General features: G+C 29.3%; 1 protein-coding gene across 1 annotated transcript in view; it reads left to right on the forward strand.

The window, feature by feature from the left end:
- The first annotated feature begins 7,973 nt into the window (after positions 1-7,973).
- The window catches only part of LOC123301163 (diacylglycerol kinase 1-like), a 147,492-nt gene continuing 130,339 nt past the window's right edge, over positions 7,974-25,126 (forward strand). Inside the window, exons 1-2 of the mRNA XM_044883896.1 lie at positions 7,974-8,037; positions 24,517-24,596. Coding sequence (XP_044739831.1) covers positions 7,974-8,037; positions 24,517-24,596 — 144 coding nt within the window. The remainder of the gene's footprint in view (positions 8,038-24,516; positions 24,597-25,126) is intronic.

Genomic DNA, 25,126 nt, shown 5'->3' on the forward strand with positions numbered 1-25,126 from the left:
CTTTCAAAACTTTGTGCTGCTTTAGAGTTGACAAGCAAAATTAGTTTTTGTTTTTAAGTTTCGGGGTGCGATATTTCAAAAAAGGTTTTAGTGAAGACGAAATTCTTTCTAGGAAAACTCATTCCTTTCGATCGATAGGATGAAAAATGTTTTTCCAAGCACCAAAAAAGAATGGGCGTAAATTGACCAGATTGACCAGTTTACGAACTTCAAAAATCGATTTTATCGATCAAAAAACCGAGGAAATGTAATTTCTCTCCAAGCCCTTCATGGCCACAGAGCTATTGTAAGCGTGTATACATATGGGAAAGAGCTAAAGGCCCATCACACTTTGGACTTATAGGCACATTGTTCCAAAGAAGTATTTTAGCGAACATCGAAAACTGATTGCATAACAGTTTAAAAAAAATTGGTAAAATGTTTAACTTCTTATTGTTTAACTTGCTCAAATTTTTCTAAATATTCTCGTAAGGTAGGTCATGGTTGCTTTTATATATTTGTCATGGCTTTCACAAAATTTGAAAACCACTAATTGTCCAATACATGATTGGAAAATTTAGATATAAGGGAATAAATTTGTTTTGAGTTATACCAAGTTTCATTAAAAACAGTTTTCACTGTGAAATGTTTTAATACAAATAAATAAACACAACATCATCGCAACTTGATATGATTATGGGTATAATTTATATATAATTCATTTTATGAGTACATAATAGCAATCATAAATCATAATTATAAAGTAAAATATATTATTATACATAAAAAATATAATTATTATAACTGAAACACAATAATCCTTGTGGCCAAACCATACAAATATAATGTGTACCATCATTGAAAATAGAAATATTATGTATGTATAATTACAAAAAAATATTTTATAATAAAATTATTTACACAGTTGCAAACTTTTAAAGGCAATATTCGAGTATTCAAATAATATATATTATATTTAATACATGCTAAATAGAAGCTAGTTACTCCTGTCCATGTTGCACTAAATAACAGGAGTACAGGAGTAATTTTTTTATTTAAATAGGTTCAGTATCACGTACTGAATATAAATGCAAAAAATTCTTGCAACAATAAGCGGGGAAAGTGCCTCCATTTTAAGGAAACCCGTTTTAGGCTATATCTCCATAACCGTGTACTTTAGACCAAAAATGGTAATAACCTTTATTGTAGATAATTAAATTAACTAACTATTTTGTAAAATATATATTGACTATTTTTTTTACAAATTTCCTAAAAGTTTTACTTTAAACTTTTTTTTTCTAAAATTAATATTTATGAAGTTATAACGCGTTTAATATTTCAATCACCGGGTGCCAGATTAATAGAAAAGAAGTATACGTAGTGCAATGATAAAAATTCAATAAATTTATGAAAAATGTTAACGTTAGTGATATAATTAGCAATAAATAATCTGCTTTCTTACCTGCAAAAGCAACGACCACCCCTTTCTCAATTATCTGTAGCTGTAATGCAATATTGAACGCGTAATATCTTCAACAATATTAATTTTAGAAAGAAAAGTTTAAGGTGAAAGTTTTTGAAAATTTATCGATATAAAAGTTAAGTTATTAGTATTTTATTGTTTAAAGAAATATTAGAAGAGATATCGGTCAAATAATTAATAAGTAAATCATCATAGTCGTATAAATCATAAACGGTTAGTGATACAAAATAAATATGTTACAAAAAAGGCAGGAAATTTAACTATCTACAATAAAGATTATTACCATTTTTGGTCTAAAGTTCACGGTTATGGAGATACAACACAAAACGGGTTTTCTTAAAATGGAGGCGCTTTCCCCGCCTATTTTTGTAAGGATTTTGTGCATTTACATTTAGTACGTGATACTGAACCTATTCAAATAAAAATAACTCTTGTAATTTAATGTAGAAAAAAAATTATCTGTAGTCTGAAGTAATTATGAGCAAAACATTTACCACGGATAATATTGCCTTTATTATTTTTTTAATCAATGATATTTTTTTAATGGTATTTAGTTGGTAAATTTTCTATCTTCAAATTTTATGTGAAAAAAACGTGTTAGTATTTCTAAGACCTAGATGCCAGACAGTCAAAGTCTTTGTTCTAAACCATTCTCTGTATGTTGTTATTATTAATGATATTCTATTCTAAGTGTAGAGTACTACGTTACAAAACAATAGAAGTGGATTGTAAACATAAAGGTTTAGAAAATTGTATTTCTTGTTTGGTACTTGAATAAGCATATTTGTAAAGGATAGGGCAGAGAAGAGTGCTATTTTGAAATCGTTGTAAATTCATCAATTTGTCTAAATTGTGTGTAATGTTTCCCTGAAAAGAAAAATCTCAGGAAAGAAAGAAACTGTACTAAGGTAACCGAACATCAACAGTTAAAGTACTGAAAGAACGAAACTAAGATTAAAGGGTTCAAATTCCGCGGAAAGTGGTAAATGATCTGGTCGTCTGCAGGAAGAATGTGCAAGCTTGAATCAGCCAATTGCATTTAGTAAATTTTCTTAAATGCTTTGTCATGCAATTTATAAATTTAAGTTGTTCAAAATACAATTTTCTTAATTAATTACAATTAATAACACTTGAAAATACAATTGAGGTAATTTTCTTAAAAGATTTTTTATTTATTTTAAGGTGGTAAAAGATAATTTAGAAAAATTGATGGGTGCTTCTTTACAGCGCTTTCAAAATCACACATTCCTATGCTTCTTCCTGTACGTATTATATCTTATTCTAGAGGAAACAATATTGCAAATGCTAATATTAGGAATAAATGTCAAGTTTCGAGGAATTTTAGGGTAGACTAGAAAGTTTGACCTAAAAAAATATAAGTCTTTTAAGAAAACCAAACGTTTTTTCTATCTCAGTATTATAACTCGCATTCTTGTCTGTCTGTTTGGCTGCTCGGTACAAATCTTGTATTTGACTTTGAAAATTGGGGAAGTACCCAATGTGATCGAGAAAATGATACAAATAAATAAATTTAGTGGATTAAATTTATTTCTTCTCTCCGTTGCCTAAACCGTATTTAACACGCTTTTATAAGCTTGGGCGTTAATTGCATTTATTAGTGCTTATAGCCGAAAAAGTTGCGAAAATTTCTTATTTTAATATTTTAAAACAATTTAAAAAAATCATCAATAAATTATGGTCTATTTTAATTACCACTTACCAGTTTTGCAGTGGCTAATGTCGCACTAAATCCAAAAAAGGGTTTTCAATCGTTTTAGTGTGCTTGTAATTTTAATATGACAAAGTTTTATAATTAATCGCATCCCGCATTAATTTAATATCCCAAAATTTGGCAGTTATCATAATAATTTTACATAGCTCTGCAGTTTTTTGTATTTTAAGTTTGCAATAATACGTGTCATAAATTTTGCTCCGCTTGATTGTTAGTCGAATGTTATTTTATTTCGTAAAAATGATAGGGTGACTATAATACTCGTTTAGCCTCTGATGAATCATATTTGGTACAGGCAAAACCAGTTTTTGGTTGCTTAATCTGTTAACGGACACTCAATGGTGGCCTTGTAAAACGAGATTGCTTATCCAACATGACTTAAAGAAAATTGTTCTTGAATGGAATAGGTATATTAATATGGAAATTTAATTAAAGCTATACTACTACTTATTTTAAATAAATGCAAATTTTGAAAAATTGTTCGTGTAAAATCAATATCTATCGAGATAGTAAGCTTTTCCTGAAATTCAAGATTATCGCACACTATTTTGAGGGAAGCTTAAGTGAAGTTTCTGTTCAAAAATCTCTTTTCAAAAAAATATCCAAGCACTATAATCGAAGACACACTTAATAACTGCTCGTATCCGCAAGCTAAGGAACCCTAAAAATGCTGTAAAAAAAGCAACAAATATAAGTAATGTAATCACCGATTCGTTTTTGCTGTTATTATGTCACTAGGCATAGTGAAAATTACATCATTTGTTTGTTAATTTTGTTTTCCTCTTCTTATATTTTTCCACAATAATAATAATAATAATTGTATATTTATGAAATGAAAGAAATTGATGATAATACCTACAATTTAGTACATTTTATTTAATTATGAAAAAAATATTTTTTAATTTTTTATATTGTTACCTACAATACATATTTCTTCATGGTTTTCTTTTGTTCCCTGTTTGTTCATTTATTATTAATTTGCTGAATAGGCGTGTCGAGCTAAATCTAGAACCTAAAAATTATAAAAGGTCTGCAACTAAGAACTGCAGAAGATTTCCTAATTGCTTCTTAGTGATTTTTTGCTAGTGAAACCTGTTAACATATTAAAATTTGGAACAGGGAATCTCGCAATCTTACAAATTGTCATATAGTTGATCATATATCTAAAATAATCGATATCTAATGGGTTTGTGATAATCCATGCGGAAAACATGAAAAGTGCTAACGTGATCGGAGAAGCATCAAGAGGAAGCAGAAAATGTTTTAAAAATAAAAGAACTTAGTTGTATAAAAATATCACATGTCAAATTTTATTTTGCATTTCTATGTAATTTTTTTTAGAAATATGTTTTACGTTGCGTTAGAATAGCGAGACTCGATAAGTGGTTCACAAGATCCGAGAAAAAACGCTTAAAGACTTTTAAAAGACTGATCTTGGTAAAAAAAAACTTCATCGGTATTTTGTTTGAGGATATTATTTTTAAATAACAAATAAAAAACAAATTATTTTTAACCCCCGAACTAAAACCCCCGTTGTTATAAGTATGATCGCTATGTGTGTGTGTCTGTCTGTGTCCATTGTAGTGCTTAAACGGATGAACCGATTTTAATTTTTTTGGATTCATTTGAAAGGTAATTTAACGGAGAGTGTTCTTAGTGCGAGCATGTTAGTGCTTAGTGTTTCAAGTGCGAGCATAGGGTTTCGTACCCGACAAAACTAAAAAATTGGCGATAATCTTCAAAAATTGATTTAGTTTGGAAAAGGCATGACATATAATTTTAACATATAAATAATTACTATGGAAATGAATGGTCAAATAAACCTGGCTCAATTCATTTCAAAAAGTGAAATGGTAAAATAATTAAGTAATTCAAAACAATAATTCAAAAGAACAAAGTCAACTCAAATATTTCAATTTCATTTAAAATATTTCCCAATATTTGTCCCAAAAAATCATAGCTCTCTAAGTATCCTTTTAATCTCATCTGATGTCCTTGACCATCACTTTGATATTGATTGATTTAAGAAAGAGTGTTATAAGTTTAAAGTGTTTACCTGTGCGTCTGTGTGTTTCTCAGTATAGAGGCATCGTAGCCCCTAACCGGTCGAACTTACTTGATTGAGAACAATTATAGCTAAGTTTCCAAAAATCGGTTTACAAGAAATAAATCGCATTTGTCGGGGGTTTTTTAAATTTTGTAAATTTCACTTGTATATTAATTTATCATGAGGTTGAATTTGTCGAGAACAAAAAGTATAGGAAAGGAAAGGATAACTTTACTAAAGGCAGTCCTTGATCAAATTTTTTTAAACAACCAATTGCAGGCTTGTTTATTAAAATTTTATATTTCATAAAAAATTACTTTCAGGTGGTAAACGGATGGGTGAAGAAGATTGATCTTAATTCGGGTCTTAGACCATATTAAGTATTTTTATATTTTTTTAACAAACTACAGTCTATAGGACACATTTTAATACACATTAAACAACATTAGAAATTGAATTAAATGTGTAAATAAATTTTGTTTTATATTTGTAAATTTAATGAAATAATTATATCACAACGAATATCTTTTCAAAGAAGAAACAGAACCAGCAGAACAGAGTTTAAAAAGAATTTTTCCATCTTATAAAATAAACAAACATTTACTGTTTGCGTACTGTTTTCAAATATTATAAAATTTTAATTATTTTCTTGTAACTTCACAATTCTATTCTAAATTACTTTTATTATTTATTATCTTATATCTGATAATAATTATTTAATTATTGATATAAACATTAATCATTTATTTTAAATTTATATATTTAGCTTTGAACATTAATTATTGGCTGTTATCAGCCCACTTCGCTGAACGATTTCAAATTCCTTCAATAATAATTTAAAAAAATATAATAAAATTCTTAATTTTCAAGTATAAACAATGTTTAACATACAAAATTATAAAATAAAAAAACTTTTTTAGAACTCCCTTGGTGTGATTTTGTTAAGTATATACCACTAGTTCGATTCACATTTAGGCATATAACTATCACGAGTATGAAAGAGTGCATGCGTTAAGCAATGCATCTAAGTAAGAGGTATTATAGATTTTATATGAAATTGTAAAAGTAACTTGTATCGTGGCTTCGATGTCTTTCAAGCTGTAGAACAGTTCTTCTGTTGTATACATGCACAGGGTAGGGGTCAACACATGTATATAATACTTCTCATTTTGATGCATTGCCTAACGCATGTATTCTGTCATACTCGTGATATTTATATGCCTAAATGTAAATCGAACTAGTGGTATATAAGAAGGGCTCCATGAAGTCGACAAATATAAAGATTAAATATAAAAGATGCTCCTAAATGCAAAAGTAAGTTTAGACTCGATGACGTCAATTATTCGCGGTAAGAATGAAAGTAAGAATGTCAGACCACTTAGTGTCACACCCTTGCACAAGCAAATATGTACTTCGTTGCTGAATACTAACTTTGCATAAGAATTCGATGCTTCTGACACATTTTTCTAGGCATGATTCTGAATCCAACGAGTTATCACACATATTTATACGACCAGATTTTCTGGAATTCACCAATTTGAACTTGTCGACTAGACTATGCATTTGAAATTGATGTTACCCAGCGAAGCGGGAAATATTGGGTTTCGGGTCATCATAATAAATGGATTAATGTGTACTTGTAGTGTGTTAAATTTGTGTTCAAAATTTGAAAACATTGGTTCAATTAGAAAACTCGAAATTTCGAATGCAAGATGTTTTGCAGACAGGTAGAAAACAAAACAAAGTAAATTAAGTACGATTACTAGAAGGAATTTGCAGGAATAAATAGTAGAAAACAATTCCTTCTAAGTTATTTTCAGAATAAATTTTTGGGGAAGAGTGCTGTGAATCAAAATAAATGGTCCAAAAAGAAAGCAACAACCTCGGATATAGATGAGCAACTTTAATTATTAAACAAATTTAATAGGAATAGTGAACATAAAGCGAAAAAAAAATAACGCTTTTTCAGTAATTAGTAATTAATATTAGATTCCTTCCATTCATATGAAGTGATCAGTAAAGAAAACCTTGTTCAAATAATTTTCTAAAAATAAATGGAAATACAACATAATCTTTTTTTATCGAATTCTGAGAAATGTATACATTCATAGGAAAAACGATTATTATATTTTCATTCCATGTATATTGCTAGTTAGTTTTTCTGTAGTGACACATAATGTCACTACTGTCAACAATATTTTATTTTATCATTTTATCAAGATATTTTTATCCTAAATTGTTAATGACATAGACATTTGTCTCACAAATAAATTAGTCTAAAAATAATATAGACGAATTATAGAATTTGTTTTTATAACATGAAATGTTACAATTGATTTAGTTAGATTGTTTAAGGTTTGTAATATTTGGAGTGAGGGGAAAGTCATGATTGGGATTGTGTCCTATCTAAAATACATAAGATTGAGTTAGTGAAGCCAAATTCTAATAGTTGAAAATGTAATTGAAAATTACCTCCAAATGAGAGATATTTCTTTTTTTAAAGTTACAAAATTATTATTTTAGGTGAGACTAATCGCTTAGCGAGACTAAGCGATTGAATCATTTTTCAAATAAAAAATTTATTTTTAATAATTATATGTCACTTGTAAAAATGAGTGAAAACATAAATATGAACAACCTTAATTAGCTAACTGCTACTATTAATAATAATAAAAATAATGAATGTTTTTTTGCTTTTGTTACAGAATTTTTGAACTGGAAAGGAAATTGAAATGGCTTTACAATGGGATAAACTATCACCGGCTGAATTTCAACAGCTTCAAGATTTAGCCTCATGTAAGTAAATATTGCTGTGCTGATTGACTATAGAGCTAGTTGTTATAATATTTTTTATACAATAGGACAGACTGGCGACTTGGTCAGATAGGTTTGAGGACTTGCTTAGCGTGACGAAATGTGAATGTGTAGGCGACTCTGACAAATCAGATTTGCGATCGGACTCAAGTCAAGTGAATGGAGTATACTTAATGGGTATCTTATGATCTTTGACACAAACTTGAATGTTTTCCAACGTGGATCAAAAAATGTGTGTCAGACCGTATACAGGAGTACGGCGTAAAATAAACTATCACTAAAGATGTAGCTATGAAATATGTGGAAGTATCATAATTCGTATAAATAAGAAAACCACTTGGGAAGAATTTGAAGCGAGATAAAGAATACTAATTATCTACCTACTGAATAATAAAATATATTTACTTTTTCTATTAAAATTGAAGGCGTATCTACTTCAGATTTTATAGTGTTTCATAAGAAATCTGTGTAAAATATAATAAAGCCTTTTTATAATATAAAACAAGTCCAATGAAAGAAGGTAAAAGAAATCCAAATACCTCTACTTTTGCGTCCTTATTTTCTTTAGTTATTTAAAGCGTACTCTGAGTATTGCATCTTCTGGCAAATTCAGGAAATTTCTAGAAAATTCAGCAACCAGAAATCTCGGCTCAACTAGCAAGTGTACGGTAGAAATTTTTGGAATAAAATAGCGTATCAATGGAGATCATATACGCTTTATTTTGAGTATTAAACTAGCTGCATTACATCAAGGATGCTACACTATTGTAAATATCAGGGAAAAAATGAAAAATTGTAATTCGGTAAATATTATTTATAAAAATAATATAAATCAAATGATTTGATACCGCCCGATTCGCTGGGATTAAAATTAAAGAATGTTAAAAACCACCGCGTTAGAGTCATCACCTCCCTTGCTCTCACTCATCCCCCTTCCATAACACTCGAAATAGGAGTAGGGATTGTTTTACACAGGTAAAATATATGTACAGTTTTCAATTTTTTTTGAATGTAAAGTAGTCATATTTGTTTGAGTATATCAGAAAAGATAGCCATGAGTTGTGATAAGAATCTTTGTGATAAGAATCAGCTTTGGACTTAAAAATGAAGACAACAATCTTGATTCACTGGATTATATATTATTGATCATTTATTTTAATTCCTCCTTTTCTATGTAAATGTAAAATACTTAATCATTACGATAAGCAATTAAAAGGTCAGAATAAAACCCAGAAGTGAAAGAGTTTTCCTCGTGTATGTTTTAATTACAAATAATGATAGTACCTACACTCTTCTAGTCTTTATACAAAACACCAGCCATATGTGTATTGAGTAGTTATATTATGTTCTATCTTTAACCGACATAAAATACATTGATATATATTTGTCGTATTATTGCTTACTTCGTATTGGCTGCTGTGATCTCGACAACACATACAGAAAGTTTCATAAAAAATTGAATAATAGTACAAAAGTACAGCGCTACTAAGATTACGTGTTTGATTTTCCTTGCATTAAAAAATTCATTGACTTGTCTTAACTTAATCCTTAAGGTAGAAGTTAGATTTGTGGTTGAAATTATTTTTGCCTTATTTTCAACTTTGATGATGAATTTTGTTTAAATTCATAAATGTAGACGAAAAATAAGAATAAAATTTTTCGATATCTGCCTTAGTTTTCGAAATATCGAAAGCTAAATGATTAAATAAAATTTCCAATTTTCGATATTTTGAAAATTAATCCAGATATCGCAAAATTTAATTCTTCCTTTTCGGCCTATATTGTCAAGTTATAACATAATTTACCATCAAAATTGGAAATTTATATTTTTTAAATTTGAGTCCCCACCAATGTGCTTGTACATTCTTAATTAGTCGGGCAGTTTATCCAAAATTGACCTGGCCCTCGTACATCCTTAAAGAAAATTCAGATTTAAAAATTTTATTGTCCCTTGTGTAAAATATTATTGTGTAAAATATTATAATGTGGAAAAACCATTGCTGCATACCATATCCTACGGACACAAGACATATCCTACGGTTCCGATCTTTAGGATCACATTTTCTTCTGTAGTTCACAAATGATTTCGCATCTTTGAGGTTGACCCCGATAGTCGTGTAGTAACTCCTTTGGTTATGCTTTTGTAGACTAGCGTACTTCTTCCGTGGATTCAGTAGCCGTTAAGTTCTAACGTTATCAGACCTAGCGTACAATTTTCGAGATGACGACTCTTTAATAGTCTACCATAGTAGATCGGTTCTTAGAATTTTATACTGTACATTAATGTTATTTGAGTGCGGCCATTAAAGCCATTAAAAGGCATTTGAAATTGTTTTTACTGAAATTTATGCATGCCTATCTTCTCGAGCCACCCGATCATATGTATAGCTACCACCTACACTGATGTCATTTATCCTATACCCTCTAATATGTACCTATACATCGATAAATAATTTGTTTACCATTAGTTCGCAAATGTCTTTTGATAATATGAGCTGTATACTTCTCTTACTAATTTCACAGTATAGAGAAGTTGTTTTAATATTTAAAATATCTTTAAGTTTTATAGCCAAAAGGCTCTATTGACACTACTTTTAGAAAATGCCTGCGTCTGTGTACGTCCATGAATATGTGGTAATTTTCCCCACACTTTGCAAAGGAAAGTATAGGAACGAGGCTATATGTGACCCTATGCTTCACTTATTGATACTGAGAAATTAATCGATCTCACTTTAATGATGGATTCAGGTAAGAGAAATCTATAGAAATAGTTATGATTTCTACGAATATTTGAAAAAACTGTGAAAAAGCAAGTAACTTGTACGTTACAGTCTGCGAGTTATATAATATAATAAGTAAGACTTAAATCACGAGAAAAGCATATATGTATATTATTAATTTAGAAATTTGATTTGAGGTTCAAGGTTCACATCTTCAAAAAGGTTCGTTTTCATAATACCACAAGTCATAAGTGCACTTGTTGAAAGTGAACTATGGCCACTTTCTCATAATTTGATTGTGAGCCATTCAGGCTTCCGTAGCCATGTACTCCAAGTCTTCTTTTTCATTTTTCTTCAGCGAGTACTAACAACACCTATAGGTATACATTCAAAGAATTTATTAACGGTATAATATAAACGATATGACCTTAGAATTTATCGATGATAATATCTATAAATAGATATTTAAAAAATAGACAACACAGAATCAAATTCCCTAGAGTGCCGTCATCATTATATGACACACAATTTAATAGAAAATCAATAGACACAAGACAGATAGACAGGCATTTTTAAAGAGGAAAAATAAGATGCGATTCTCTATTAGGTTTGATGTTGTCATTATATGTATGATTATTATTTTTATTGATTGTTATTCAAAATTTTACTAATTTCTATTATATTAAAAACTTGCTCGGTCGTACCAATAAAATTTTAACACTATACAAACTTTTACAAAATAAAAAAAATAAATGTATAGATAGCTTTTTAGTAATTAATTGCATTACTATTTGTATACATTGAGATAGCTTAGTTGGTAATTGGTATCTGACCTTATTTAAATTTAAAAAACCATTGATTCGTATTTATTACCTACAACATTACACGTGTTTTTGTAATTGCAATACCTTACAGTCCGTTCTTAATGTTTTATACAGTACCTTATTTCCAATTAATACTTTCTTCGGATACTTTCGTAGGAATTGGAAAAACCTATTTCATTGTACACGTGTTTTTGTAATTACAATACAGTACAGTCTGTTCTTAATGTTTTATACAGTACCGTATTTCAAATTAATACCTCCTTCGAAAACTGTCGTAGGAATTTGCAAAATCTATTTCATTAAAACTTTTTTAATTTATTAATTTAAGCAAATAATTTATTAATTAAAGTAACACAAAGTTGAGCCAAACATGAGAATATGGATGTAATACTGTTGAGGTTTCGCTTCGCCTTGTTGGGCGCTAAAAAACGGTTTTTGTATCCGAATCAATGTGGTTGTTCAAAAAAAATTTCTATTGATAACGTTTTTTCAACAAACAAAATAATTGTGGCTGTTAATTTTATTGTAATAAACTCGAAGATTATTGAAATAGGTATACCCACAGAAAGCTATCGCAGCACGAGCCAGAGCAATGTTCGATGTCTGTCAATGCAACGAGATATTTACCAAGTAAGACAAGAGTGTGGTAGTGACTTTACTTCTGGCGAGTATATACTCGGGGAGGATACTCCACGAGAGTGTAAATCAGGGTTTACAATTCTACTATAATGAAGTATTTACGGGATCATCAAAATTAGGTCACCTTGACTCAACACTCATTCATTTTGAAGAAAAACCAGCCATATTCATGTGATATTTAAAAAACTTTACTTCACAAAGAAATTGTATGTTATTTAATTGCAGAGCTACTTATGAAGTCAGTCAAAAATATATATAAAAGGCTAGCCTTTAATTGTCCCCTTCACTGGGCATAACCATAAGACATGATTAGTACTTTTTGTTACAAATTTAAATTTATTACAAACTTGCTAACCCGTTTCACCTACAATTCATTTGATTGTAACTTTTGATCGGCGATTATTACCCACAACTTTCTCTACTTCTATACCTTGATCAATTAGACGACCTTCAACTGACTTTATTGTTCGACCGTGGAGGTCGCATGCAGCTCCTGTTCATTAATAGCAATACTATACTTGGATCAGCTTAGCCTGTCCCTCAAACACAAACTTTATTCTATCTCTTCATCAATTAGACGGTCTTCGGCTTCGAAGCTCCCTGCGCACGCAATTCTTATAAAAACTACCAATTTTTACAAACATTTTATTATGATAAAAATAATTTTCCAAATACTGATTGTGGTAAGTGGTCCTTAACTTCAGCGAGTGGACGCGGGGTTGGTTTTCGATTTTTCAGCTCTAAGTTTGAGTTTTTCATATATTATCTTTCATACTAACTTTGCAAAAAATAAAGACACTAGCAAAAATAAGGTATTTTTTAATATGTACTTTATACAGGATTTATCTTAAGAATTATCATAGATTCATAGTCTTTTGTCCACTAAGAATAAATCGGATAGATAACTTCTAATGATTAATCAAGATATGTAGATAACAAAACACAAAATTATTTTTTATAAACAATAAGGATTGTAATTTTTAGAAAATAAATTCAGTAAAACGCTATCAATATTGTTTACATTTTAATAGAACGTAGCACGTTACTTGATTTATTTCAAATACAAAAAATATTGTTTACTTAAAACTGCTTACAATTTTCAGACACAAAAATGATTGTTTGGCAAGTCGCGATGTCATTCAAGACGCCATGACACTCTACACTGTTTTTGAAGTGAATTTGAAATAGATTTTGAAAATGCAAAATACAAAATACAAACAAAGTGTTTTTCTTAAGATACTTGTATTGTATTTCTGACAGTTTATTTTAACAAATTTTTTAATTTAATGTGAAAGTGAAGTAACTTTCAAACCAATACTTTTAATACAAAATCAACCTTTGTATGTGTTCTACTTATATTTTAGTTAAATTTATAATGGTAACAAAGGAGCATACACATGGGATTTTAACACAGCATGCATGGAAATTACAAAACTTTAATTTTTTGTTGACGATGTAAAAAGTTTTATTAAATGTACAAAAATTTTTATATATTATTTCTATATAAATGTTGGATTAAAAATGTGTGGCAACAAGTTATGGTAGAAAAGGCAATATGACTTTGTTTTTAATCAATCCTATAGAAAACTTGTCATAATGCACTTAAGGGGCTACATGAGTTTCAAATTGTTAAAGAAATTATTTTTGTCTAATGATATTTTAATACAATAAAATAATAATTTTAATGAAAGTTTAAGTTGTGTAAAAATATAACATTTTAACAATATTTTAATTTTCTTTCAATAATTTTGAAATAATGCTGTATCTTGAAATAGAAAGAAAATTATTTCAAATAGATTGAGCCTAAAATTTTGAAAATTCGGTTTTTTGATTTGTTTTAAAAACGAAAACTGGAAGATTGATAAAAGTTTATACAAAACAATTTGTCAGGAATGAAAAGAAGGCAGCTAAAGTTTTCAAATGAGATGAAAAAAATTGATTATTATTCCAAAAGACGCAGGATTTTAAAACCCGAAGTGTCAATTTTGCTTGTAAAACGAATATTTTATCCACAAAGCTCGTGAGGGAATTTTTTATAGCCCAATCAAATTTGTTGTACAATAATTTTTTTCATTAATTGTTGACCAGGTGAAAAACCAGGTCAAAAATATGGAAAAATTCTGTTTTCAGACATATTTTAAAAACGAAAAGTGGGAGAGTGATAAAAGTAAAAAAAAAACCAATATGCAAAAGCTTAAAAGAAGGTAGTTTAAGTTTTCGAATAATATGAGAAAAATTTCAGTTTTGTGATTATTTCTGATGATACAGGATTTTAAAACCAGAAGTGAGTCCAGTTTAGCTTGGAAAGTGAATATCTTGATCCAAAAAGCTCGTACGTAAACTTTTTAAGCTTATTTTCAAAAACAAGCTTTCGAGAGATTCGTTGTAAAATAATTTTGAAAATTTTGGTACGCTTGTCAAATTTATATAAAATTTAGGGATAACATTTCCCATCCTTTTAACCCTCCGTGAAAGGGTCCAAGGAATAATCAAAATTTTGAACAATAGATTCCAAAATTAGACTTAATTAGACTTAATTAGGTAAAATTTTTGTAAATGTTTTCTTTAATGTTTTGTTTATGTATATTTAAGCTTTCTTGGAGGAGCTCAAAAATTGTTCCAATATGATTTGTGCTTGGATAAAAGTTATTATGTCTTGTTTACAAACGATGATCGGAATAAATTAGACTGTTAAAATTTTCGAATAATTCAACGAAAAGGGTGCCAACTTTACACAGGTAAAAGTTTGCCATCCATGAGTAACTCCATTTCTTTAAGATTTTATCATCATTTTTCTAAACATGAATTAAATAAACTGTGCGCTTAAAATCAATTTAACGTTTAGATTGTTTTTTGACATTTTGCTTTGTAAAGAAAATAATTAAATCTTTTTTGAATAACAGCAATGTCAAAGGACTATAAATGTATAAGTTTTCTACATATGAGCGATTCAAAAATCTTTGTAATAAACTGGGACCTTTTCATGATTATTTTTATCTGCTTTTTTGAGGATTAATAAAGCTAGGTTTGATAATAAAATAATTTATTCTTGCGGCATGATATTTTTAAACTTCCAATGTAGCATTCTATAGATGAAAGAACTTTTAAAATCGGTGAACTCAAAAATGACGGTTTATATATATTTTCATACAAACCTTCATCCTCTCTTTTACCATTTTAGGGGATGAATTTCGAAAAATCCTTTCTTATGTGACACCTACAGTATGCAATCAATATCTTCTCGAAATTCCAAACTTTTTTCATTAGCGATTTAGGCTGGGCATCGATATATCAGTCGTGACATTGCCTATTCTCCCTCCAGATTATTTCCCCCATCCGAAATGTTTCTGATTTTAAATAATATACAAAAAGAATCAATTGAAAAAAAATATCATCAAAATCAGAGCTGTCATTGAGGACTCCTTAAGAATGGCTATTTTATGTATTCTTTTATCCGACTTTTAATAACGTTTTCAAAGTAGCACACTTCTCTGCTCGAACCTGTATATGAAGTTGCTGGATATCACCATAAGGTGCATTATAAACTCTTATACACATATTTTATTAAATGTCAAAGTTCTTCTTATTGCTTCTTGATATTGCATTAAATTTATATAAAAGTAGAAATACCAAAGAGTTTCTTACAATGTATTTGATTGTTGTATATGTATGAATATATTATTTAGATGTTTTTACTGTACTTTACAGGGCATTCACTTTATTCCGAAACGATACAGTAAAAGTTGCAAAGTTATTATAATGAATGAACTAACATAAAAACTAAAGTATCTGCGTCAATGATGGCCTATTTTTTGCAATACTTAAATAAAAAATTAGAAATAATTTCTGAAAACATACTTTATATCACAATATTTCTCATAGCCCGATATTAATCATGTTATTTATGAATGCTATCAATACCATTAACATGTTTTTATTTTAGGCTTAAAAGTTTTTTAATATACCCAATTAACAACTTTTTTTTTCTTTTATTAAGTACAATGTTTTTAAGTGAAAACAAGAACAATTTTACAATACTCTAGGCTCTAGGTCAACGAGTTTCCATGTAAGATTGACACATTTTGGTTCCTCCGATGCAAAAGTCTGAAAATATGTCTCTACCAAACAGTATAAGTATATAAAGTTTGTGAAAAACCTTTAATTACACATTCTGTAAACTGTATGAGGTTATTTTTGATACGTTGTAACTAAGATAAGAAAGATATAAAACTGACAAATATGCTATAATCTTTTATTTTATCAACTAGAATTTAGAAATGTCATCTGATTTGTCATAGTTTGTACGTATATACTTTGTATCTAGTTGAAATATTTACGAAAGTATGTATCATGAGAGAACATTTGATAAAAGGATGATGATTTAAATATATGCGGTAGTAAAAAAAAAATGAAATTGCTTTTCTATTACATTTTATGCAACAACTTTAAATCATAACTATTTTGAATCATAATAGAATCATAACTTTAAAATGTTTTGTATACGTCACTCAAAATAGATAAAATATCGTTGTAAGTAATAAATTTATTATTGTTTAAAAAAAAAACTAAAAAAAAAACACGTTTATGTAATTGTAATGTAAAATTCAAAGCATATGATAAGTCTCTGCGTTGATTCTTTAAATATTACAATTGGCTATAAACTACCAGCTTCGTTGGGCATCTTCAATTTTAAATACGAAGTTAGTTAGCCTTCTTTTGTTCCCAATTTCGTCGATTTTATTATTTTGATGCGGAGCCCTAATTTTTTGAAAACAGCCCATTGTTTTTCGCTGATAATGAAGCTTTCTAAACGTGAAATAATTTTTCAAGTTGGTTAAGTACCTAGACTCCTTAATTCTTTGAATTTCTTCTATATTCTTATTTTCTGGATCGCAAGCTTTTTTGCCGACGCCATGACAAAAAGCTTTCATCCCCTATTTTGATACAAGTTTCTAGCTTTAAAAATAGCGTAATTTCCATACAAATTTGCATTAAAAAGTTGTTCTTTCTCAAACTCTAGAGAATCTTTGTACTAAATTTTATTTGAATCGGTTCAAAACACATTCCAGTAGCATCCATTATTTTCCGAATTAAAATTAGCCTTTGTTCTTTCCCACACTTTGACTAACTCTGTAATAAATTTCATTTAAATCGGTTTAGTAGTTTAGACGTAATTGCGTGACACACAGGCAGGCAGACAGACAAAGTTATTTTCGAAAATAGTGAAAATAGATGATTCGGTAAAAAATGTATTTCGATTATCCTACTTTTTATTCTTTGAAATTAATTTCATTCTTTTAAGTTTGTAGGCATTAAACAAACACATCCTTACAAAACTTTCTGATTACGCCATCGTAAAGATTTTGAATATGTATTACTTACGTCCCGTTGGATGAATACTTACATAGGAAATGTGAAATCAATTTTTTTAAATTCTAATCTAAGGACGATAATCGAATAAGAGAAAAATTGTTTGTCTAACATTTAAAAAAACGAGCACCGGTATTTGGTAAATCCTTATTTTTTACCCCCGAGCTAAAAAAAAGGGGTGTTAATATATAATTATAAGTTTGACCGCTATGTATGTGTGTCTGCCTGTGGCATCGTAGCGTCCAAACGGATAAACCGATTTTGATTTTTTTGGAAAGATAATTTAATGGAGAGCGTTCTTAGTTATGTTTCACATGCGAGTTTAGGGTTCCGAAAAATTGGTTCACTTTAGAAAAAGCTTTAAGGAAAACGGCAATTTAGGGTTCCGTTGTTAGCTGATTAAATTAATAGGTGTTCTTATTATTAAAAGGAGTTGTTATCAAAAAGTTTATAAGCTACTGTTATCAAAAGCTTTTTACGATTATCCAACTGAATATTTCAGGGAACAACATTTGTCATACATATAATGACAAAAACATAATTGTATTTCACGTTTCATTAAATTTTCGTATATGATCAAACAAACCATGACATATGTTACAATTCCGGTATAAAAAAATAAAAATAAAGCCATACTTATAATACAAATTCATTTTATTTTATAAGAAATCATCACCGTGTCTGTATATTTTCTAGACAGATTAGAAGCAAGAGTATATGTAAACATGTTAGTTAATATACTACATTTGTGTATCTGTCTGTCTAGCGTAGCTCGTGTAAGGTAAGTGAATATCGCGATGAACAAACCTCGCCGTATATGCCATTTAGGGACTAGATCAATTACCTTTTTTCCCGAAACCTGTTTGTCTAAAATACCAATAGCAATATCAAAATATCAATATTTGTAGGTAATAACTTGATGGTGATATCAAAGACAAGGAATGTTGGTAAAACTTCTTGAATTTTTTGTTTGTTTTTGAGTTTATTTGGGCTTACTCTTTTAGAATCTATTTTCATATACGGGTGCCAGATATAAAAAAAATTTGCAGAATAAAATTGGATCGAATTTGGATTATTATACATTAATTATACTACATAGTACGTATAACAGATAAAGCACCTATTTAGTATTAGTTCGTTCCGATCAAGAACATACAATCATCACTTTTTTTGTGTGCTTTTCTGAATGAGTTTGAAATCATTTCTTACAAAACTGATATTTAAATCACTAATTTCATCCAATTTAATGAAAAAAATTGCTTAACTCATCATACAAATGTTCTTGGAATCGTTTTTCAGCTGTTTCAGGTAATCGGAAAAGTAAACAAAAGAAAATTTGGTTTTTGTTCTTGTCCGTAAAATTTGCACTCTTCTTTGGAAACCTTTGGGGTTATCTTAAACACTCAGATTTAAGAGACGAGCGAGTTTTGGTTACGATCGAAATTCGGAAACCGTGGCCTTTATTTGGTATATTAGACCCGATTTAACTGCAAAACGTTATGTTTTTAATACCGCATAAAAACCTACCATCTGCGAAAATTTCGAAAATTATTGCACGGCAAAAATTTACTGACATACAAGCTATAAATGCAACATAAACTTTTTTTGTTTGTCGGGATGAAAATAATAACTTCCCTGTAGGAATATAATGGAGTACCATACGGTAGTAACAATTTAATGTTTGAGAAATTGTAGAAAAATAAAATGTGTAAATGAAACACTTAATTGAAACAAGTTTGATATTATTATTGAAGCTTATCTTTGGTTAGTAAGTTGTTTTTCTTCTATTCGTTTATTATTATTTTTTTCTATTTTGTTTCAAAAGTAGTAAACCTTTGTATTTGGATGCCGAGATAATTTTTAACGAAATCTATTACGATTTGCCTTTCACTAGAGGAAGAGATATGTAGAGATCCTTTAACAGAAGTGGTAATGTTTTCATCTTTGTTCAAACAAGTTTTGGTGCACACAACCAAATGATTCTAAGCACAGTTTATGTTTTCGAAAATGTTTGATCAGATGGTGATGGCAAAGCGATTTTTGTATGTTATTTTGTATAGTCAAAGTGTGTCAATTAACAGCTTCCGATTCCGATTTTTTAATAAATTAGATGAAAGAAATTAGCGCTCTGCTGCAGTTTGCTCCGGGTCACTTGAAAAACCTTGAACTATATTTCACCAAGTGTTGGATGGTATCATGCATGTTTAGTAAATCGAAAACATCAAAGTGTAATGTGGTTTTATGTCATTCAATGTCAATGATATTGAACTAGATTGTCTATACATGGTTAACATCATGTGTCATTTATTTGACGTGTTGGCACGTTGTTATGTAACATTTTCAAATCTATTTGCTAAAGTTTATTTTTGAATTTTTTTACATTACCGTTAACTTTTATCTGCTTTTAAAATTTTAAATAATGTAATTGAATTTAATAAAACTTTTCAATGATATTTCGTTAAGCTACAGTTTTTCACATTTGTACCGTACTGAAGTCGTGTGAGTAGGACCCCTGTAGTTCACACGACTTCCCAGAGAAGTTTAAACATTAAAAAAAGGTCTCGATAGCCTTCATAGATTATTCTTTGAACATGTACTGTAGCTTATGCTGGAACGATCACTATCTCCATAGATAAATGATGTGTTTTATCCACTTTTCAGATTTTGGTAATTCAGTTTTTTCTATTACCATTAAAAAACAGCTCAACTAATTCTGCTCTTAAAACTCTTTCAGTACTTATATACGCGATTAGGTACGCATCGATTAAGCCTAGTCACGTGTTAATGTCATAACTGGTTCGCAAGATAATCTAGGCGAATGAATCCGAACGAACAAACGCACATACGTACACACACATACATACAGACATGACATTGAAAAGGTTTGATTCGGATATTGCGACCTTGAAACCGTGGAAATATGTAAAAGTGGATATTTACAAAATCGGTCCTATTGTATTAACTTCCTCTGGGAAGTTAATAAATAATTAAAATAAATTAAAAAACCGACTGCGTTAAATAAAATTTGAAAAGAAAGAAACATGTCTAGTAGTCTTTGACAGTCCATTTTTGGGAAGAATTGTGCTGGTTTAGATTTTAATAAACGCCGACTGTTGAAGTCTCTAAACTACTAGACTTGTTTCTATTTGCTCGTCTTTGAGGGAATTGAATTGAACGAAAATGTACAAGCAAAAAAATTTTTCATTGGAAGTTCAAAGACATTTTGCCTACTGACCTCCTTGTATAGAGGACACTGACCTTCATATACAGAACTGCGACTCAATTTTTGCTCTACTTTAGTAAACGAACAAACCATACCATAAACCACAAATTTTATGATCATCTTTTGTATGGTAGGTAATGAACGTATGTATAACATTATTAACGTCATCAACATAGAAGCAACATCTAAGTGAATATAACACTATTATGTAAGCACATCTTTCTGATGGAAATCATCGCAATAATGATGACGCTGAATTCAACCTTCAATGTCTCTAACTAACCTCAACATCACAGTAAAAACTCTTCTAGTAATATCACAATATACGGATAGTGTATTCCATCATTGGGCCCGGTAAGAAATGCATGACGTTTACTACAATGCTGGTACGGTATAGAGACAAATACTATAGTATCTACGTTAGCATAAGTTATGTTACATTATTGAATAGAGTTATCCACCAGAAGTATTGTGAATATCACCAACCAGTATACTGATTGAAACCCATTCGGTTGAAGTCCGACATGTCAGTAGGGCGTGCACACCGATACTGGCATAGTGATATCTACAAAAAAGTTTCTTACCCTGAGAGTTTCAGTGTTTGCGAGGAGTAGAAGAAATCCAATTCAATTGCTTCTTGAACGTCAGTTACATTGAATCTAGCACTGCCGATTTAAGTAATATGTAGTTGAAAAAAATTTAGAACATAGAAACAGTAGAAATTAACTTTGTTTTCATAGAAAACCATTATGAGGTAATGTATTAATGTACTATCAGTATTCCTGTATACTTCTAAATCAGGCTATCCACGCAATTTATATCAATAAAACTACAATGCCTTGTTGGTCGCCACGTTAGGAAGAACAATCTATGGAAGGCAGATGAGCTGTGATGAGCTGCTACTGAGCTTCAAAAGAAGTGAACATGGATAGATCATGTTCTGAGGCGCGGTAAAGACATAAGTGGTAGTCCCTGAGCGGTAATAAGATGTCCGACTCCCCTGAGGAGGCTATCCGATTGTAGACCAAGAGACGAAAAAATTTGAGAGGCACAAACTTAGGCAATTAAGTAATCTTTTTATTTTATTTGATGTACTGAAAAACGGAGAAAATTATCCTATTAAGTTGAAATGAGGCAAATAGAGAGTATTGAGTTGAATTCCATACAAAAGAATAAATAATACTTTGTATTGGAAGAAGGTATAATGTCACTATTTTTATTATCAAATTCTAAAAGGCTCAAAACAACACCTTCATATCCTTATTACTGGTAAAAGATCTAATAACGTTATGACAAGTTAATTTCAAGACGGATGAATTGTTTGGCATCTGTAGCGATTGTGTTTACTGCACTTACTAGTACGAAAAAAGCTATTGGTGATTTTAAAATCATTTTTCATAAATTATGAAGTTAAAAAAAAAGCTTTGCAAACAGTTTGGTGTAGCTGTTATTTATAATCAAAGAATGTAATTTTAATTCCAAACAGAAATTGGGTTTCTTTGTAGCATTCATGGGTTCATTGACGCATTCTTAAGCTTAGTTCAGTACAGAGAAATATCTGAAATTCAGCCATCTGAAAATAAGCTCTCAAAATCGTTGCCAGCTCTTCTACCATACTGATTCATTACTGCACTGCTAATGAAACGATATCGCCTTATGTTAGTGAACTTTCCTATTTCTTTTGGTGCAATTTGCGCTTTTTTGTTAATAACTGCTCTTTATACATAAACATCTTTTGTAGCAATCGTTATTTTTATCGCTTACCATGTTTACAAGTAAACGATCTGCCCAGGGAAGGAAGACATAGATACTATATGAGTACGTATTATCTATAAGTATCTATATAACATTCTTAGTAAAGAACAGTAATTGAATTATCTTTGCAGAAGGCTGATGGCATGATATTAAATATCTATATATATATAGTTTTGTGCTCTAAATGATTTAGTATTTATATTTATATATTACGATGCTATCAAATGTGATGATACTGCTCGTAACATATATATTAGCAACGTAACATTACACTTATGGTGGTTCGAATGTTGTACAAAGTTCAAAATAAAGGAAAAGCAAAGCTTTGTAGCATTATTGACATCAAAACATTCCTATCCCTATATTTTATAAATGTGAAAGTAAGGATGTTTGCTTGTTTGTTTGTTACGCTTTCACGCAAAAAACTACTGAATGGATTAGAATCAAACTTGAGAATAATATAGCTTATACTTCGGAATAACACATGAGCTATAACTTATAAAAATATATTTAAAAAAATTATATTTATTGTTTTGATATTTCATAAAACAGGATGAAGGAGATATAATTTATGAACATCTGTTCAACCAAGGTTATAAGACATACTTCTTACATTTGAAATAAAATTGAAATATGATTATTTGATACATATACTTTTATCTGTGTAACAATATGTTTCTAAACAAATTAATTTTTTTGTAAGAAGTATGACTGATAACCTTGATTGAACAGATGTCCATAAATTGTATCCCCTTCACCCTGTATATTTCATATTATTTGATTTACTTTTTAATGATCTTTGCCAATTATTTAAAGACAAAAACTCGGGCGAAGTCTCGGGTAAAAGCTAGTACTTTATCTACAAGACTAGCTTTTACTCGCGGGCACTTATAAAGCAGCAATAGAACTCAAAACTCCCGACTTAAAAGAAGGGTGTTAATATTTTAATGTGTCTATGTATTGGTATATCTGGGTACCTGTGTACTTGACGAAATTTGGATATTAATAACTTAATTAGGCTGTCTATATTAAAAAGAAAAACGGGGTGGGATGTGTTTCTTTACGTTTCTAGATAAATGTACACTTATTTTATGTTATGTTCCAGTACTTCCAGTACATAGTCCAACAGATGGCTTCGTAACTCAAAATTTGAACCTAGAGATTTTATCAAATGATAATAAACATGCCTTAAAAAATTGTTTTATCAACTTCGTTTATACAACTTTATGTTAAAAACTTTTTTGGGATAATTCATTTTAATTGATTGGGGTATAAACTTATACAATTCAAACAAAAAAAAAAGTATTTTCAAAATATAAAATATTTTCCATTATCTTTTATTTGAAACATACTACTGTAAAATTTTATTTATTTTCAAAGAAATCGTATAAAATGGATCATACCCACGTACAAATATACGACTATTTCTATTTATTGTAATAAATAGTTCACTGATTTATTGCTACTAAACGTTAAAACAAACTACTATTCGGTTGTAAAACTCAGTGAACTATCTCATCATCAATTTTATGCAACTTGCAAAATAATCTCTGTAATTTTCAAAGGTTCAATAAATTCATAAAAATTTATTTTCAAACAATCGAACACAGCCAATAAGAATAATTGGATTTGAGATAAAATCACTATGTAAGAACTAAAAGAATTTAAATAACAAGCCGTAGTGTAGGTGCAGTATAATTCTCTTTAAAGGTCTTTTATTTGTTTCTGACTCAGAAGTGATTGAAAAAAATTCCAATTTTAGCTAGAATTTTCGAGGTTTTATTGTGCCGGAGTTGGTTGAAAATATGTTCAATTTTGGCTAGAATTTTCGAGGTTTCAACGTGCCAACGTCTTTTTGTTAATCATTGAAACTGATAAAAGAATATTTATGTAATAATATTAATATTAAATAAGTTTAATTTTGTTGCAGATTCCACGAAAAAACTTCAAGATGTTCTTTTGGAATTTTGCGGACCTGGAAAAACAGAGGGTCAATTAAATCCAGATGGGGTAAGTGCCTTGATAAAAATTTGTAATAAAATCAGATGAGAATAATGGTTCAAATTTTTCCGTAAACTTTACAAATGTTAAAAAAAGGCAAATTTGAGGAAATAAGAAAATTAATTAATTTTTGAATAAAAAATAATACAAAATATTACTCAATTAAAAAGTATGAATAATGATCTGAGTACTCAAATCTTTTTGAATTTACTAATATTTAAAATTGGAAAATAAAAATAATAAAAATATTTAGGCCATATTTTATTACCCTTATTACTTTTTACCTCTATGTTAAAGTTATAACCTTGTACATTGAACATGTAGATACCACCTTAGCGATTTGTGATTCCCTGTTTTTATTGATTCTTCTAGGTAGATGAAAAAGGGTTGCGTGTGAAAATTATATTTCATAATTAAGTAGTAAATACATGGGCTTGAAAAGATAAGATACGATTAATGGATCCTCCTAAAAATTGGATTTCCGAGCTTTACGTTTTTAATGATTTCGTTGAATTTTGATTTTCCTGTTAAAAAAACAA

Source organism: Chrysoperla carnea, chromosome 5, assembly GCF_905475395.1.
Source record: "Chrysoperla carnea chromosome 5, inChrCarn1.1, whole genome shotgun sequence".
Lineage (NCBI taxonomy): Eukaryota > Metazoa > Arthropoda > Insecta > Neuroptera > Chrysopidae > Chrysoperla > Chrysoperla carnea.